Raw genomic sequence first — 19,360 nt, forward strand, 5'->3', positions numbered from 1 at the left:
TGCTAATTGTTTGCACGACTACATGACTTCTATGCGTATTGTTAATTTGAATTAGAGTCTCCATTTACCTAATTAGATTATCATACCTCTAGTGCATATATATCATCTTGGAGCAAGAACAATTCAACCTAATTAATTAATGCGACCAGTACTTATCAGTCCTTAATATCCTTTTCACTGATTCAAGGTGCATGAAAATAGACAGGAAAAATTAACAGGTTGAAGAAGTAATATTGACCGTTTCACGTGTAAAATCTGCAACATGCATTGAACTTTTTATCCAGTGACATGTATATATAGGCCAGCATATGAGTGTTCTGCACTGTGAAACTAATTAAGTAATAGATTTTGAGTAGCTAGATATGGCAAGGTTCTCAAAGCTACAAGCTCTGTTTCTAGTATTGCTCTTTCAACTTAACTTGCAATTGCAATGGTCATATGGTCTTCAGACAGATCAAAGCCGAGTAAGCCACTTCATGTCTAACATGTGCATGTTTGTCTGTGTCTATATATGTCATTTCAGGGAATGAACTACTAAGGGGGTATTTAGATCTAGGGGTGTAAAGTTTTGGCGTGTCGCATCGGGTATTAATATAGGGTGTCGCATGGGGTGTTGGGGCACTAATAAAAATACTAATTACAGTATCCATCAGTAAACCGTGAGACGAATTTATTAAGCCTAATTAATCCGTCATTAATTAGCACATGTTTACGGTAGAGCCATATTGTCATGGAGCAATTAGGCTTAAAAGATTCGTCTCGCAAAGTAGTCACAATATGTGCAATTAGTTATTTTTTAGGGTTATATTTAATGCTTCATACAGGTATTCAAACGTTTGATGTGACAGGGTGTAAAATTTTATGGTGGGATCTAACTAGGCCCTGAGAGGGGTTTATACGGATAGCGAGATTGCCCACTTGCTTTCCTATGAAACGTTTCTCAATAAATTAAAGTGCATGCTTAGGCTATGCTGATTAGCGCCAAAACTGTTATATTTAGAATGTCTTTGAATTGTTTGTACTGCAATATTATATATACATCAAGTTCTTAACTTATCCATGACTATGTTTTCTTCAGCTATACATCGTTTACCTCGGTGAGAGGCAGCACGAAGATGCTGATCTTGTCACTGCATCACACCATGATATGCTCACCTCAATTCTTGGGAGGTAATTGCCAAAATCCATAATAAGATATTGCTCCCTTTTAAGTAGTAATAAAACATTTTCTTCACTTGTGAGAAAGCCCAGATATTGCAGTTAAGTACTCTATTTTTTTTTCGGGAATAAGCACGTTACTATATCTTTATATTAAGCTTGCAAGGTTTCCAACCAGCTTACATGTAGAACTTTATGTAAAGAAACAAGTGATATTTTTGAGTTTTCCAATGATTTATATTGTCAATATATTAGAGACGCCTAATTAATTGATAACAACTTTCGATCTGAAGCAAGGAGGAGACTCTCAGGTCGATTGTCTACAGCTACAGGCATGGTTTTTCTGGCTTCTCTGCTATGCTCACACAATCACAAGCCAGAAAGATAGCGGGTAATTAATCAATTAATAGTTTGTTTGGACATATATTTGGTGTTTTGGGATGATAATTAAAAGCAAACATGGATTGAAATTTTGTTCCCTCATGACAGGCCTGCCCGGGGTCCTCAGTGTAACTGAAAACCAAATATACAAAACGCATACAACACGAAGTTGGGATTTTCTTGGACTTGATTACAAGCCGACAAATGGGCTGCTCGCGAAAGCTAGATATGGAGAAGGCGTGATCATTGGTGTCGTTGACACAGGTTAAATAATTTAGTAAAAATATACTTTTCCAATAATCTAAAAATCAATGCTAGCTGCATGTCAAACATGACAAGCTATTACACCCGGTGTCCTTTGTGGGGTGAGAATGGGAGGAATGGGGTAATTAAATTAGTACAAATGAATTGCCTATCTTCTGGCTTAAATTTTTAGGTGAATCATATCTAGTGCATGCAAAGCGCTAAAATGTTAGTTTGAATTTTAGTTAATTTGGTTTTGTGTTTGTAGGAATCACACCCGAGTCACCAAGCTTTGACGATGCCGGATATGGCACCCCTCCATCCAAGTGGAAGGGGATTTGCCAAGTAGGTCCTTCATTTGGTACTAACAGTTGCAACAGGAAGATCATCGGTGCACGGTGGTACGCTTACGATGTCCCAAATGGCACGCTCGACACAGAAGTGCTATCACCCAGGGATGTCCATGGGCATGGCACCCACACGGCCTCAACAGCCGGTGGTAACATCGTCCACAATGTTAGCCGTCTCGGGCTAGCGGCTGGCACAGCGCACGGTGGCGCACCCCGTGCACGGTTAGCCATATACAAGGCTTGTTGGGCCACACCTGACGGCACTGGATGTTCTGGCGCTGGCTTGTTGAAAGCCATGGACGATGCTATCCATGATGGTGTTGACATTTTATCACTTTCCATTGGTGGTCCGTTTGAACATATGGGCACACTGCATGTTGTTGCTAATGGCATTGCTGTTGTGTACTCTGCTGGGAACGATGGACCCATCGCTCAGACGGTGGAGAACTCATCCCCGTGGTTACTAACGGTGGCTGCAGCCACCATGGATCGGTCTTTCCCTGTGGTTATCACCTTAGGAAATAATGAAAAGTTTGTGGTATGCATATATTATTACGCATCCTTGTTTAAAACTCATTTATTCGATATATACATGCAATCTATTTGTTGTCCATCTGTTAATTGTCTGATTGCCTCTATCTGGTGACATTGCACTCCTGCAGGCACAATCCTTCGTCGTAACAGGAAGTGCGAGTCAGTTCAGTGAAATACAAATGTACGACAATGACAAGTAAGCGTGGGAAATAAATTAACTAACTACTTCATCTATCCACAGATATAAGAACTTATAGTGTTTTAAATTTGTCTCAAAATATAAGTACTTCCTCATTTAATTTTTCATCCGTACGTTTTACCGTCAAATGCCCGAAACACACTTCCACTATAAAATTACCCCTCATCTAACGAAAGGCATAATAGGATTTTTAGCAAGGAAAGTATCAAAAATAATTTTCTCTCACGGCATATATTGTCTTTTTGTCATAAATATTCCAATGAAATATGTATGATGGATGGTCCCCTCCTTCTGTAGCTGCAATGCTGACAATATCGACAACACTGTGAAGGGGATGATCGTTTTCTGCTTCATCACGAAATTTGACATGGAAAACTATGATAGAATCATCAACACAGTGGCCTCCAAAGTAGCCTCCAAAGGAGGCCGAGGGGTTATCTTTCCGAAATACAGCACTGACTTATTCCTCAGGGAGGACTTGATCACTTTTGATATTCCATTTGTCCTCGTGGACTACGAGATTTCTTACAGGATTCGCCAGTACATCATGTAGGTAACTTATAACTGTGGGAGTGTATGTAATATAAGTATTATATATGTATCATGTTTATGTTGACCATAAGCTACGGATCATACACCACATGAAATTAAGATCATGGCAAAGAACACAGACATGCATTATCTCGGGACGGGGAATTTCGTTTTTGCTTGTTCCAAAATTTTGAATTACTTTTGATTATGTTTCTTATATAAGTATTAACTTTTTAGAACGTACATTATTATCTTTACTTCCATCGATACTTCATAAAATCATTTTCTTAAAATATTCTTTTACACAGAAATAATGAAAATGGTAACATCCCAAAGGCGAAGATATCATTAACCAAGACAATGGTGGGAAGTGAAAATTCTGCTCCCAAAATAGCAGCTTTCTCATCGAGGGGCCCTAGTTATATCTATCCTGGGGTTCTCAAGGTAAGACTGAAATTATACACAGTGTGTACCCCATCATTAAGCTTAATATTACTAAAGGCATCAACAGAAGGGACAAAATGACATAATAATATCTAGCAATATGCTAGCTTGCTATTTAAAGAAAAGATAAAGCAAAGAGAACTCTGCGAAACATGCTAAAATGAACAATATAGATTTACAGGTGCTGAGTTGATAGCAATATCTTGGAAAAGTTGTTGCAAGATCACTGTTCATTTTTCAATGGAATTAATGTAGTCAGAAAAATAGTACAACGAGCGTAGAATATTTTAGCTCTTAGCTGGGTATTTTTTATACAGAGGAAGGATCACTTTCAGCCTTTGCACCAACAATGCTCATAGCCATATTTGTGTATATCAGGATTCAAATATACGTGATTTTTTTAAAAAAGTTGAAGTGCCATACTCAGATGCTATAGCCATTTTAAACAATCTTATAGTTGATTTGATCAATATTTTCACATTGGTCAACACTCCATTAACATATCACAACGTTCTTCGAAACTCGTAGCCAGACATTGCTGCACCAGGGGTTGCGATTTTAGCTGCTTCACCAAATACTCCAGAGTTCAAAGGTGTTCCCTACCGTTTTGATTCTGGAACATCTATGGCTTGCCCACATGTATCTGGGATCATTGCCGTGCTCAAATCCCTTCATCCTGAATGGTCACCTGCTGCCCTCAAATCTGCGATTATGACTACAGGTAACAGATTAATTTGTTTTCAAAAGAACATGTTTGACCTAGAATTTTTGTGCTAATATTGTATGTCAAACATGACATCTAGACATCATTTGATGTATAGAATTAATAACATTTCAATCAATATATATCTTGCATGCAGCAAATACCTTTGACAACAATGGGATGCCTATGCAAGCTAATGGAAGAGTTCCAAAGATTGCCGATCCGTTTGATTATGGAGCAGGCTTTGTTAATCCGATCATGGCGGCTGATCCAGGCCTCATCTATGACATCAACCCATTGGATTATCTCAAGTTCTTCAATTGCATGGGAGGACTAGGCTCACAAGACAACTGCACGACGACAAAAGGATCCGTGATTGACTTGAACCTGCCATCGATCGCCATTCCCAACCTTAGGACATCCGAAACTGCGGTGCGCACTGTCACTAACGTTGGTGTCCAGCAAGAGGTGGTGTACAAAGCTTTCCTCGACCCTCCTGCTGGAATCGAGATGGCTGTCGAGCCATCAGAGCTAGTGTTCAGCAAGGACAAGAAGGATCAAAGCTTCAAGGTGACCTTCAAGGCGACACGGAAGGTCCAAGGGGACTACACGTTCGGAAGTTTGGCATGGCATGATGGTGGCAGCCACTGGGTTCGAATCCCCATCGCAGTTCACATTGTGATTGAAGAGATATACTCCAATATTTCCTAATTTGATATGCCAGCTTCATATAATGCTAGTTGATCAGAGATCAACTATAAATAATGAAGAAGAAATCAATCATATGCTTCATACGTAGCATGTGTATCTGCAATCAGGCTGGATGATATCATTCCAGCTCCAACCAGTGTATATTTAAGGTTACAATGAATAACTTTATGTAACCCTATATTAAATGTTTATTTTGAATAATAGACTTCCTATATATGTGGCCAAAGCCATCGTGATGAAAAAACTTAATCTGTGTTTTCAGGACAGGGGAGTATGAATGATAACACAGCCCAACCTCTGAGTTTAGGGCAATCCTGTGATCGGTTGGAGTTGGAATTGAGAAGCGACCAAAACACCACTCTATCCCGCCAGTTCATATATTTGTTCGGAGCGATTTGATGCGCTCCGCTCAAATTTTGAACAGATATAGATTGTTTGGTTGAACTCTAGCTTTAGGTAAAATGAATCTAGGAGCTGGAGTTCTGCCAAATAGGCCCTTAATGTCAATTACAATAACACATACTGATGCTCATTAGGGTTGGGTACAAAATGACCAAAAACCATATCAAAGTAGCGGTTTTTCAGTCTTGTTTTGTTCTATTTCCCTTTGGTCTTTGTGGTTCTGAGTTAAAAAAACAGATGAAGTCAAATAACTGTGCATATATTGGAAAGTTAGTCCAATGTCCTCCTGTGGGCCTTTCCAGAATGAAAGTCTCAAGGCCAAAGCCCACTAACCACCACTACATCATGTCCCTTACCCACTAACCCGTATCGCGCAATTGATTGCTCGTGGCGGAGGTGCGTGATAGGGAAAAGCACGCGGACACGTAGATGCATTTTCTCGTTTTCAGTTTGCGCATTCATAAAACGGCCGACGCAGCCGCGCCCTTCCCCTCGCTTCCCTTTCACGACGTCGCCCAACTGCCACGTTTGGGTACACAAAAGAAATCTATGACTATTTTTTGGCCCATCAAACTATATTTTTCCCTTTAAAATTTCTAGGATGTGGTAAGTAGGGATAAGTACAGGGTGGGGAAATTAATGAAACTAATTTTCAAATGATAAAAGCTATAACTTTCTCCACCAGTTTGTACTGAATTGAAAAATCAACTCAAGATGTCCAAAAACAGAAAATAAAAGACGTTGAATTGCACAATGAAAACATGATGTGGAGAGAAGAAAAAGAGAGAATTTGAAGTTGCTTGTAACATTCTGACCGTTGAAGTAGCTCAAAACTCAAACCTGTAATAAGAAAAATATTTCATACATTGTTATAACTTGAGAGAGTATCGGGTGAATCAAACCAAATGTTGGAAGAGGTGAAAAAGAACCTCATTTAGGATTTGCAGATGGCATAATCTCGATAGAGGATATTTGAAGGGATCATTTTGCAAAAAGTATAGCCCGAGTCAAAGAAGTGAGGAGCAATCATAGCCGTATGTACAAGATGCAATGATGAAGATAGCAGTTTCCAAATATTCAAAGTGTGTTTTCACCAGATATGTTCTCTTATAACTTATATGAGCAAAAAATGTTAACAAATAAGCGGCAAAAAAAAAATACGCACAAAGAAATAAAAACATGCTAAAATGTGTAATTTCATACTACTCACAATGGTTGTGTGAACTAAGCTTTGAATAAGTGAAAAACTGATGGTCATACATGACAAATGCATTGTTCATGAGTGTGAAAACTTTATACCTACAAACTTTCTACTTGAAAACTTTATAGCTACAAACTTTCTACTTACAAACAACATATTTACGAAAGTTTCTAGCTGTAAAAACTTTAAATGCATCACTTTCATGAGGGTGAAAAAACTTTCGTGCTCTGTGTTTGTTGTTACCGAATCCATCCACCAGTAAAAAAAAAAGCCTAATTATAAATGAAGGTGAAAAAAAAACCTTGTCATATCCCAATCCTTTCCCCCTAATTTAAATTAGGGAAAATAATGCTATGCAATGAGAAATGTTCCAACAACTATAATTTTTTTTAAAAAAAATATTAGCTCCTAGCTCATCTAGCATGGGTAATTATAAATTTTATGATCATAAACTTTATAGTTAAAAATGTTCTTCTTATAAACTTTCTAACTATAAACTTGCTACTTGTAAACATTCTACTTATGAAGTTTCTACATACGAACAATATACATTCTACCAGGATTAATTTTCAAATGTAAAGTTGAATGCTAACAAATGATAATAACCCATGAGTTTTTCATCATGCAATGCATGAACATCGCATGGCACATCAGAGGGGGATCATTTGTGCTTATGAAAACTATACCTTAACTTTGTTTATTGTAGAATCTGAAGGCTGGTTTGCTTCAAATCTGTTAGTTTTAGATTCTCCCGAGCAGTTATGTTTACTTATGGATTGTTCACCAGTGGCAAACTTGTTTGGAACATAATGTGAATTTGAACATTTTTCCTCACTACTGTCTGAATCTTCAAGCAAATTGTTAGCATCTTCCTCCAGATCATCCATACTACCTGAATCACCTAATGAAATTTATTATCTGGGCAAAAAAAAAAGGTAAAGGTGATGGTGTGAATATTGGGTTGTTATAAATCATCAATCAATAAACTGCTAATCTTGCCATATGATCTATTAAAAAAAATAGTGATCCCTCTACCGTATCGCACGCACACAGTAAAAATATATGATGTAATGTCACAGCCTGAATTTCCGTTTTAGGATTTATAAATTATTTAATAAATATTAATAGAATTTATATTAAATGTTCATTAATTTACTAGTGAAGTTAAATGTGGAAAATAAAATTTCCTAAATATAAAGCATGGATGGATTTAATTTGTATTAAATTCTCCATGATTAATTATACTCTCTGAAATTTTCTCGGATTTTTCGGAGCTCAATACCTAATTTTAATAATACAAAGAACATTTCAGTAATTATTCACATATTAAATTAATCATTAAATGGTCTGGTTTTAATATTATTAAATACTTTGAGTGTCCAAGTATGTTCAAGATTTTTCTTGGAATTATTTGAGCATTGTAAGTATTTTTAACAATTCAAAGATCATTTCGGTGATTAATTTAATTGAAAAAGTAAATTAAATCCCCTTTTCCTTTTCGGGCCGAAAAAGGAAAAGTTCTCTTTTAGTCCTCAGCCCATCCTTTCTTTCTCTCAGCCTTTTTCCAAAGTCTAGCTTGAGTCCTCTTCAATCGGGCTGTGACAATAGAGCCCAGCCAAAAGTCTAAATTTCTTCCCTGCACTACTGTTCATCTTCCAGCTCAGGCAGAGGCCGAGCCAGCCGTGCCGTGCACAGTGCCGCCGCCTCCCCCTTCCAAAATTCGGCCACCCCGTTGCTCCTCTTTCCAAATTAGTTGCGGGAATGGAATCCTCTCAATCTCCTCTTCCTTTTCCCCAAGAAATCCTCAAAAGTTTCTATGGAAACCCTTTCCAATTTCGCGGTTCAACCTTTCCTTTTTCCGGCGAAGATCTAAAATTTCCCGAGTTTTTCCCGTCGTTGTGGGCTCGATCCCGGCCTCCCATGGCTATATAAAGGACCCCCTAGTCGTCCTCTACCTATCCCCTCAAGTCGCCGGAAACCTTCTCCCCGCGAGCTCCTCTCTCTCCCACGTCGCCGGCCAAATCCAGCCGCCCCTGCCGCCGCGTCAGCACGCCGGCCGGCCGTGCTGTCGCCTTCCTCGGCGTCGCTGCCACCTCCTCTACCCCGGCCATTGGTTCTTTTGCGCCAAATCCCACCGGAGGTAGCCCGTCATCGTGAACCGGAGCGCCGCCGTCGTCGCTGTGCCTCCAGCCGCAGCAAGCACCCGCCTTAGCCGCCGCTTTTGGTCGCCGTCGACTCCATTGGGTTTGCAGCTGCGAAGTGAAGACCGGCCACCCTTCCGTTGTTGCCGCTCATCGCCGGAAAGTCGTCGCCGCCGTGGACAGTATCTCGTCGCCCTTTGAAGCTTGTCGCCGGCCATCTCCCGTCGCCGCCACCACTGGTGAGTTCGCTGTGTCCTCCTATTCCTTCCTGTGCCCTTTGTTTCCGTTGGAGCATCACCATTGGTCGTCGCCGTTGTTGTCCGGAGCCACCGGCCGTCGTGCCCGCGTGGCTGCCATGTCAGCCGCCACGTCAACTTGTCCATCCTCCGTGGCGCCCATGCGTTCTGTCCCACGTGGTAGCCCTTAAAACCCTAGATTGGATTAAATCTAATCCGTTTGATCTTGGTCAACTCTATGTCAAGATTAATCTTAGCCATTCAAAATCAGGCTGTGTTTAGTTGGATCCAAAGTTTGGATTTTTGTTGAAATTGAAGATGATGTGACTGAAAAGTTGTGTGTGTATGACAGGTTGATGTGTTGGAAAAGGACTGAAGTTTGGATCCAAATTTTGGATCTAAACACAGCCTCAATATAAATCCGTTCCCTATTTTCCGTGGCATATTATTTCTTTTTAATATATGTCATCTACCAAATATGATCTAATCTTTTTCCGGAGGTTGTTTTAATCTTTTATCTCAGTTATAAATCATTTGTAAATTGTTTAATTAATTTGTAATAGTCTTTTCTTTAATAGGTTTAATTGGAATTTAATCTTGTAAAATTTGTAATTAATTCATATGAAATCGGAATGAGGTCGTTCAAGTCTCTAAATTCATCTAAAATCATGATCTACATGTTTGTTTACTTCATATGTATTGTTTATTTGGTTTTTATTAGTCTTTTTCTTCGTTTTGCGTGTTAGCTTGTCGTTTTCGTTGTTTCGAAGGTCCGTGAGTGCGTCGGGAATATTCAAGAAGATTAATTGAAGACCGATTATTGCAAGACAAGTCACACAGATCCCAAACACAATTCCTTTGAGCATGTTGATCCTATATTTAAATTCTCTATTTATTTCAACTGTGCATTTATTTTTGAATGTCACCGGGTGGTGTGAACCTATTCCTTTGTTATGGCCAATTTGCATTGATTACCCTATTTCTTGATTACCTCGGGTTATAATTTGACTAGTTGGATTTATATATTGGTTCAACTAGATGTATTAGATATAATTGCTTAGCCATGCTTAGAAACATTAGCACATAATTGGGATAACTAATGTTTCACTATTACTTAATGATGGATATTTAGTGATAGCTCACGATGGTCAATCGTGATTGGTTAATTAATTAATGTGTCAACTAAAACTTGATAATGGTGGGTTGTGAGCACATGGTTTTGATGGTCGTGCTCATGACAATTAAGGACCGGTTCACGAGTTTCGGTTGTGAAACATTAATCGTGCCAACCACAAGCCAGAATGGGCAACGGCTGGACACTTTGTATAACAAGGCTCATTGCGGAGCACCAGACTGAGAAGTGGCGGAGATAAGCCCACGGTGGTCGCTGGGGAGTCCATGCCTCTGGTTTTTGAGGGGGTGACTACGATCCAGGAACGGTGCACTGCTTTAAGTTGAGGTATGCGAGGGGTCTTGTCACAATCACTCAACATGGTGACGTGTCTGGCCGGGCACGGTAACATGTTGGTGGATTGTGTCTTGTGGGTACAGTGGTACACCTCTGGCCAGAGTAAAACTATTCGAATAGCCGTGCCCGCGGTTATGGGCGGGTCGAACAATGTCTTTCGTGATTAGTCCCACACTCATTAATAATAATGTGGTAATTGATGGTAATTAATTTAGCTCCTCGTAGCTTTTCTTATCGCAGCTTTGCTCCACCAAATGCAAAACCCACAAGCACCCGTTGCTCAAGCTCCCATACACGCTCCACCGCAGTCAAAGCTGTCGGAATTCCTCCGAGTCCGACCTCCCACTTTTTCAAGCACAACCAATCCCGTCGAAGCAAATGACTGGCTGCACGCGGTTAACAAGAAATTGGACCTCATCCAATGTACTGATGAAGAGAAAGTCGCCTTCGCCGCTCACCAACTGCATGGACCTGCTTCCGAGTGGTGGGACCATTTCCAAGCCACCCAGCCAGCTGGACAAGTTATTACTTGGGCTTGTTTCTCTACCGCTTTTCGCAGAGCTCATGTACCTGCTGGAGTTGTAGCTCTGAAGAAGAAAGAATTCCGTGAACTCAAGCAAGATGGCAGGACCGTCACTGAATTTCTGCACGAGTTCAACAGGTTCGCCCGCTATGCTCCCGAGGATGTTCGCACAGATGAAGAGAAACAGGAGAAATTTCTCGAAGGGTTGAATGACGAGTTGTCAGTCCAGCTCATCTCTGGTGACTACGAAGACTTCCAAAAGCTAGTCGACAAGGCGATCCGCTTGGAGGACAAGCACCGGAAGATGGAAAGCAAGAAGCACAAGATGGCCAATGCTAGGATGTTTCAAGGACCAAGTCAGAAACCGCGTTATGTGTTTCCCCCTCAAGTTGGTTCCTCATCAACAGCACAGCGTGCACCCCGTCCACAGATGAACAACAAGCTACAGAACTCCGGATGGAACAACGGTCAGCGTTCTACCACTGCCCAAGGTGGATCCACACGCAAAGATAGCTCCGGGAAGATACTTGTCTGCTACAACTGCTATGAGCCTGGACACTTCGCCGACAAGTGCCCAAAGCCAAAGCGTCCGCAAGCTCCTGCACCTGCACACAATGCCAACCAGAGCAACAATGGCAACCGCAACAACAACAACCTGGTGAGGGGACGTGTGAATCACGTCTCGGCTGAGGAGGCACAGGCTGCACCAGAAGTCATACTTGGTACGTTTCTAGTTAATTCTGTTCATGCATGTGTACTTTTTGATTCAGGAGCTACGCATTCCTTTATATCAAGAGATTTTGTGGCAAAACACCAAATAAGGGTAGAAGATCTTAGCAAGCCTATGATAATATCAACCCCGGGAAGCCAGCTACCGGCTAAGCTCTTCAGCCCATCAGTAACCATAGAGATCCAAGGAGTCACTTTTCTGGCTAATCTCATCCTTCTGAGCTCTAAGAATCTGGATGTCATTCTTGGAATGAACTGGTTGACGAAGCATAGTGGTATTATAGATTGTGCTAGCCGATCCATATCTTTGATTGGGGGTACTGGCCAACGAGTCATTTTCCATGCTAAGCCTGCACTTCCTTGTAAGCAAGTTCTGAACCAGGTCAGTATGGAGGAAATACCCATCGTGAAAGAGTATCCAGATGTTTTTCCAGAGGAACTACCAGGCATGCCGCCCAAGAGGGACATCGAGTTTCGAATTGACTTAGTGCCCGGGACAGCGCCAATCTCCAAGAGACCGTACCGCATGGCTGCCAATGAGCTAGCTGAAGTTAAAAAGCAGTTGGAAAAACTCAAAGGAAAAGGCCACATCCGACCAAGCACTTCACCCTGGGGAGCTCCAGTTATCTTTGTGGAAAAGAAAGACAAAACTAAGAGAATGTGCGTGGATTACCGTGCACTCAATGAGGTCACCATCAAGAATAAATATCCTCTTCCGAGGATTGATGACCTCTTTAATCAACTAAAAGGAGCAACAGTGTTCTCAAAGATTGATCTTCGATCCGGCTACCATCAGCTAAGGATTCGGGAGCAAGATATCCCCAAAACGGCATTCACGACCAGATATGGGTTATATGAATGCACAGTTATGTCGTTCGGACTAACGAATGCACCAGCCTTCTTTATGAACCTGATGAATAAAGTGTTCATGGAATATTTAGATAAGTTTGTCGTGGTCTTCATCGATGACATCTTGATCTATTCCAAGACAGCAGAAGAACATGAGCAACACCTATGCCTAGCGCTAGAGAAGCTTAAAGAACATCAACTGTATGCTAAGTTCAGTAAATGTGAATTTTGGCTTTCAGAAGTGAAATTTCTCGGACACGTCATTTCAGCTCAAGGAATGGCAGTGGATCCAACTAACGTCGAATCGGTGACCAATTGGGATCAATCCAAGTCAGTGACCCAAGTCCGTAGTTTCCTTGGACTTGCAGGCTATTATCGCAGATTCATCGAAAACTTCTCAAGAATAGCAAGGCCAATGACTGAGCTACTAAAGAAAGAAGAGAAATTCATATGGACCTTGCAGTGTGAAGAGGCATTTCAATTGCTCAAAAAGAAGCTTGTATCTGCCCAGTGCTGGTGTTGCCAAATATCCACAAGGATTTCCAGGTATACTATGATGCCTCTAAACAAGGACTAGGGTGTGTCTTAATGCAAGAAGGACAAGTGGTAGCCTATGCTTCCCGCCAACTTCGCCCTCATGAGAGCAACTACCCAACACATGACTTGGAACTAGCTGCTGTGGTGCATGCTTTAAAGATCTGGCGGCAATATCTTATCGGTAACCATTGTGAGATATATACGGACCATAAAAGTTTGAAGTATATATTCACTCAACCAGATCTGAATCTCCGTCAGAGAAGATGGTTAGAGTTCATTAAAGACTATGATGTGGGAATCCACTATCATCTGGGGAAAGCTAACGTTGTGGCTGATGCTTTGAGTCGGAAGAGTTACTGCAATGCTATCATCCATGAACAGTGTCCGCCTGGATTATGCCGAGAGCTTGATGCCTTGAATTTGGGAATAGTCAGTTATGGCTACGTAGCGACCTTAGAGGCGAAACCTCTACTCCTTGACCATATTCGAGAAGCCCAAAAAGGTGATTCTGATATCCAAGAGATCAAGAAGAATATGAGGAGGGGAAAAGCAATTGGGTTTTCCGAAGATGAACATGGGACCATCTGGTACGGGGAACGTGCTTGTGTTCCCAATGATCCTGAGATCAAGAAGCTTATTTTGCAAGAGGCTCACGAGAGTCAATACTCAATACACCCCGGCAGTACAAAGATGTATCAAGACTTGAAAATGAAATATTGGTGGGTCAGTATGAAACGTGAAATAGCAGAATTTGTGGCACTTTGTGATGTATGTCAACGGGTTAAAGCCGAACACCAAAGACCAGCCGGACTGCTACAACCACTCAAGATCCCAGAATGGAAGTGGGAAGAGATTGGGATGGATTTCATCACCGGTCTTCCAAGGACCAATCTGGATATGACTCTATTTGGGTTGTTATCGACCGCCAAACCAAAGTTGCATATTTCATCGCAGTCAAAACCACTTATCCCGGCAGTAAGTTGGCAGAATTATACTTTGCTAGGATAGTTTGTCTTCATGGAGTACCGAAGAGAATCGTCTCCGATCGGGGTAGCCAATTCACTACTAAGTTCTGGCAGAAATTGCAGGAAGAAATGGGAACTCATTTGAACTTTAGCACCGCTTATCACCCTCAAACAGATGGCCAGACAGAGCGAGTCAATCAGATTCTTGAGGATATGCTCAGGGCATGTGCCATGGACTTTGGCAAAAGTTGGGATAAGAGTCTCCCTTATGCTGAATTTTCGTACAACAATAGCTACCAAGCCAGTCTTCAAATGGCACCTTTTGAAGCTCTCTATGGCCGGAAATGTCGAACCCCACTCCTTTGGGACCAGACTGGAGAACGTCAAGTTTTTGGGACCGACATTATAAAAGAAGCAGAGGAGAAGGTAAAGGTTATCCAAGCAAATCTAAAAGTTGCCCAGTCTCGACAGAAAAGCTACGCTTATACGCGTCGAAGGGAGTTAGCCTTTGAAGGAGACTTTGTGTATCTCAAAGTTACACCGCTTCGTGGAGTACGTCGTTTCCACACCAAGGGAATGTTGGCACCACGTTTTGTGGGACCTTACAAAGTTCTTGGTAGAAGAGGGGAAGTTGTTTATCAATTGGAACTACCAGCATCTCTAGGGGGAGTTTATGATGTATTCCACGTGTCGCAACTCAAGAAATACCTTCGAGTCCCGACAGAGCAAGCAGATCCAGAACAGATTAAGATTCAGGAAGACCTGACTTATGTGGAGAAGCCTATAAGGATCTTGGAAACATCTGAAAGGCATACCCGAAGCCGGGTGATCCGTTTTTGTAAGGTTCAATGGAGCAATCACTTAGAAGAGGAAGCAACATAGGAAAGAGAAGACGAGCTGAAGTTCGCCCATCCTCACCTCTTCGGAAGCGTCTCCGAATCTCGAGGACGAGATTCTCTGTAAGGGGGGTAGGTTTGTAACGCCCTGAAAATCGCCCTAAATTTAAATCGTGCTTTAATGCATTTCTAGAAATTTTAAAAGCCTAAAAGAGCCTCCAACAATTAAAATTCACCAAGATTTATATCAAATTGGCTTGTGGGTATTTTTAATAAATTCCCCATGCCTCAAAATGTTTAACCAATTTTTACTTGAATTTTCAGAGCATTCTAAATAATTTTAAGGCAACAAAAACAATTAAATAATTTTATAAAAAGGAAAAACTAAAAGAAATCCTCTTCCTCCTCTTGGGCCTCTTCTAGCCCATCTCTCCCTCTCCTTCTCTCAGCCCAGCCCAGCCACCCCTCCCTCTCCTTGGGCTGGCCCAACTGCTTCCCCTCTCCCTCAGACAAAAGTCTGCTTCACCTCCCCTGCGCGCCCAGCCTGAGACAGGTGTGCTCCTACTAGATGACAGGTGGGTCCCACTCGTCATCCCTAACCTCCAGCCATCCTCTCTCTCTCCGGCCGAATTCCAAGCGACGACAACCTTCGATTCGCCTCCTCCACTCGCCGTTTCATCAAATTAATTGAGGGGAATTAATTCCCACCTCATCCTCTCCAATTCCCCCATAATTTCCCTCTCGATCCCGTATTATTCGTGGTGGATTTTGATGATGTTCTTTAATGGTGAGCTCCACCATGGCCGGCGTCGATCTCCCTATCCGGCGTCTCTCTCCCTCCCCTCCGGCCTATAAAAGGGACCCCCGACTCCCTCCTCTCTCCCCTCACACCGCCGCCCTCTCCCTCCTCTCTTCGCGGCCGCCGCGCCGCTCTCTTCTTGTGCCCCCGCCGTCGCAACTCCGGCCGCCCCTCGCCGGTGGTCGGGACCTCGTCGGAGCCCGGCGTCGCCACCATCCGCTTCGCCGCTTCCTTCTCTTCCCCGTCCACCCCTCCGTCGAGCACGAGGACCACGGGAACGACGACGACGCCGACGACCCGAAGCTTCTCGCCGTTTCTTCCTCACCACCGGCAACACCGTCGACCTCTCGCCGCCGCGTCTGCTCGGTGAGAACCGTCGCCTCCTCCCCTTTCCGTTTTACCTCTTCCCGTACTCCGTTGCACCGCCGCCGCGCTGTTGGCCGTCGCCGGCGTGCCGCTTGGCTTGGGTGCTTCCCCTTCCCGGCGAGTAGTCCTTCGTATTCCGCTGTGTTTTCGGTCGCCCTGAAGTTGAGGTGGATTGCGTGCTTGAATTGATCTCCGGAGGGAGACGTCAAGATAAATCCTGCCCCTGCTCCTTGGCTGTTGAGTGCGCCATCGAACGCCATTGTCCATGTTTCGTTGTCGACTTGGTTGTCTGATTTGTTATCTGGCATAGTCCAATCGGCAACAAAATCGGCGAGTACCTGGGACTTGATGGCTGTTCGTGGCACAAAGTGGACATCAAACTGGCTCAGCTCGACTACCCATTTCGCAATGCGGCCGACAACGTCTTTGTTTCTCACAACTTCGCCAAGAGGGAAAAAGGAGACAACTGTGACCCTGTGGGCTTGAAAGTAGTGGCGTAGCTTCCTTGATGTCATGATGACCGCGTAAAGCAGCTTTTGGATCTGTGGGTATCTTGTCTTTGCGTCGTGGAGAGCTTCGCTGACGTAATAGACTGGTCGTTGTACTTTCTCTCTCTCGACAACAATGACGGTGCTAACGGAATATGGTGTGGCGGCAATATAGAGGAATAATTCTTCATTAGGTTTGGGAGCAACAAGTACAGGGGGGTTTGATAGGTAGCGCTTGAGTGCAACAAATGCCTCTTCGGCTTCCTGTGTCCATACAAATTTGTCTTGTTTCTTCAGCAGAGCGAAGAAAGGATGTCCTCGTTCTCCCATCCTAGCGACGAACCTGCTCAGTACCGCCATGCATCCAGTTAGCTTTTGTACCTCCTTGAGTCTTGTGGGCGACTTCATGTTCTCGATTGCCTTGATCTTCTCGGGATTTACTTCTATTCCTCTGCCAAAGACAAGGAATCCGAGCATCTTGCCCGACGGTACTCCGAACGTGCACATCTCTGGATTGAGCATGAGGCGATATCGTCGGAGGTTGTCGAACGTTTCCCGCAGATCGTCAATCAATGAGTCGCCTGTCTTGGTCTTGACAACGATGTCGTCGACATATGCCTCGACATTGTTGCCAAGCTGGTCGCTAAGTGCGCCCTGGACCGTGCGCTGGAAGGTATTCCCTGCGGTTATCAGTCCGAATGGCATCTTAACATAGCAAAATACCCCGAACGGCGTGATGAATGATGTCTTCTCTTCGTCCTCTTTTGCCATGCTGATTTGGTGGTAGCCAGAGTAAGCGTCGAGGAAGCTCAACAACTCGCAACCGGCTGTTGAATCCACCAGTTGATCTATTCGAGGGAGAGGGAAGTGATCCTTGGGGCACGCCTTATTGAGGTCGGTGAAGTCGACGCACATTCTCCATTTTCCGTTGGCCTTCCGCACCATGACTAGGTTGGCTAGCTACTCTGGATGAAGTACTTCTCTGATGAAGCCAGCTTTGAGAAGTTTGTCGAGCTCTTCTCGTATGGCTTGTTTTCGGTCTGGTGCAAATCTCCCAGTCTTTGTTTTACTGGCTTGGCATCGGGTCGCACCATGAGTTTGTGCTCAATCACCTCCCTTGGGACCCCCGGCATGTCGGACGGCTGCCGAGCGAACACGTCAGCATTATCGCGGAGGAAGGTGATGAGCGCGAGTTCCTATTTCTCGTTTAGTGTCGCCCCGATCTTGACGGTCTTGTCGGGGTTGGCTCTGGAGAGTGGAACGATCTTGATGGCGCCGTCCGGTTTCGGCGTCTTGTTTGTCTTGCTCACTTTCTTAGGTGGCTCAGTCGTGGCGGGTGGGCTGGGCGTTTGCTCGACCATGTCGAGGCTCCGCTTATCGCACTGCACTGCCAGCTTTGTGTTCCCTTGAATAGTGATTATTCCCTTCGGTCTCGGCATCTTGAGCACTTGATACGCGTAGTGAGATGCGGCCATGTACTTCACAAGTGCAGTTCTCCCGATGATGGCGTTGTAAGCTGTATCGAATTCAGCGACATCAAAGGTGATCTGCTCTGTTCGGAAGTTGTTGGCTTGGCCAAAAGTCACGTGCAACGTAATCTTGCCCAATGGTCTGGACGATGATTGGGGAGTAATTCCATAGAAGGGTTGATCGGTTGGTGTCAACTCGCTTTGCGGAATTCCCATTGCGTCCAAAGTGCTGGCGAAAAGAAGATTGATTGAGCTGCCACCGTCGATGAGGACTCACGCTACCTTGATGTTCCGAATAGTGGGTTCGACCACGATCGGATATCGTCCTGGGATGACGGCGGTCTTGGGGTGGTCTTCTTCCGAGAACTCTATCTTTTGTTCAGACCACTTCATCTTGGGTGCAGCCCCCTGCCATGTCGAACAGACTTCACGTTCCACTTTCTTGTATTCTAGCTTGGAGGAGTACGTTGTGGAACCGCCGAAGATGTGTGAAACGTGGAGGTCGGAGTCTGGATACGCTGAATCCAATTCGTGAGGAACCGCCTCCTCATTCTTCTCGACCACGCGTACTCACTTGCCTTTTTCAAATGCGATGTGCTTCTCGAGCGATTTTTTGAAAACAAGGCAATCTTCCAGAGAATGTCTGTCCGTCTTGTGTATGGGGCACCATGCTTTCTTTGTGTCGCTACTTTGTGGGTCTGGGCGCTTGGGAGGGTTCACGTATTCTGCTGCGAGGACTTCCGCTTGAGCTTTCCTTTTCCCATTTTTGCGATTCTTCTTCTTGCTTGACTCAGATGCGTCCGTGGCTGGTTTCTTCTCTCCCCCAGTCTTCGGCTTATCGTTCTTGCGTCTTAGCGCATCATCTGCGTGGGCGCATCGCTCAACAATCTCGAACAATCTCCGAGTAGTTGTGATGCGTCTTGTCGCCAACTCCTGGGTAGTGTAGCGATCTCTGACACCGGATTTCAAGGCGCGAATTACAGAAGCGTCGGTGATTTCGGGGATTGTATTTCTGCACTCGTTGAAGCGCCGAACGTATTCCCTCAATGATTCACCCGAGTTCTGTGTCAACGCGTGTAGGTCGTCTTCGATCGCGT

The 19,360-nt window shown here is 43.6% G+C and overlaps 1 protein-coding gene across 1 annotated transcript; it reads left to right on the forward strand.

Moving 5' to 3' along the window:
- The first annotated feature begins 329 nt into the window (after nt 1-329).
- Nucleotides 330-5,478, forward strand: LOC4334976 (subtilisin-like protease SBT3.9). The gene is made up of 10 exons (XM_015778928.2): nt 330-464; nt 1,079-1,170; nt 1,452-1,549; nt 1,648-1,803; nt 2,051-2,670; nt 2,795-2,862; nt 3,163-3,414; nt 3,705-3,840; nt 4,369-4,561; nt 4,701-5,478. Exons 1-10 carry the CDS (start codon nt 363-365, stop codon nt 5,252-5,254), a joined length of 2,271 nt encoding a protein of 756 aa, XP_015634414.1. The 5' UTR covers nt 330-362; the 3' UTR covers nt 5,255-5,478.
- The last annotated feature ends 13,882 nt before the right edge of the window (nt 5,479-19,360 follow it).

This window comes from Oryza sativa, chromosome 4, assembly GCF_034140825.1.
Source record: "Oryza sativa Japonica Group chromosome 4, ASM3414082v1".
Taxonomy (NCBI): domain Eukaryota; kingdom Viridiplantae; phylum Streptophyta; class Magnoliopsida; order Poales; family Poaceae; genus Oryza; species Oryza sativa.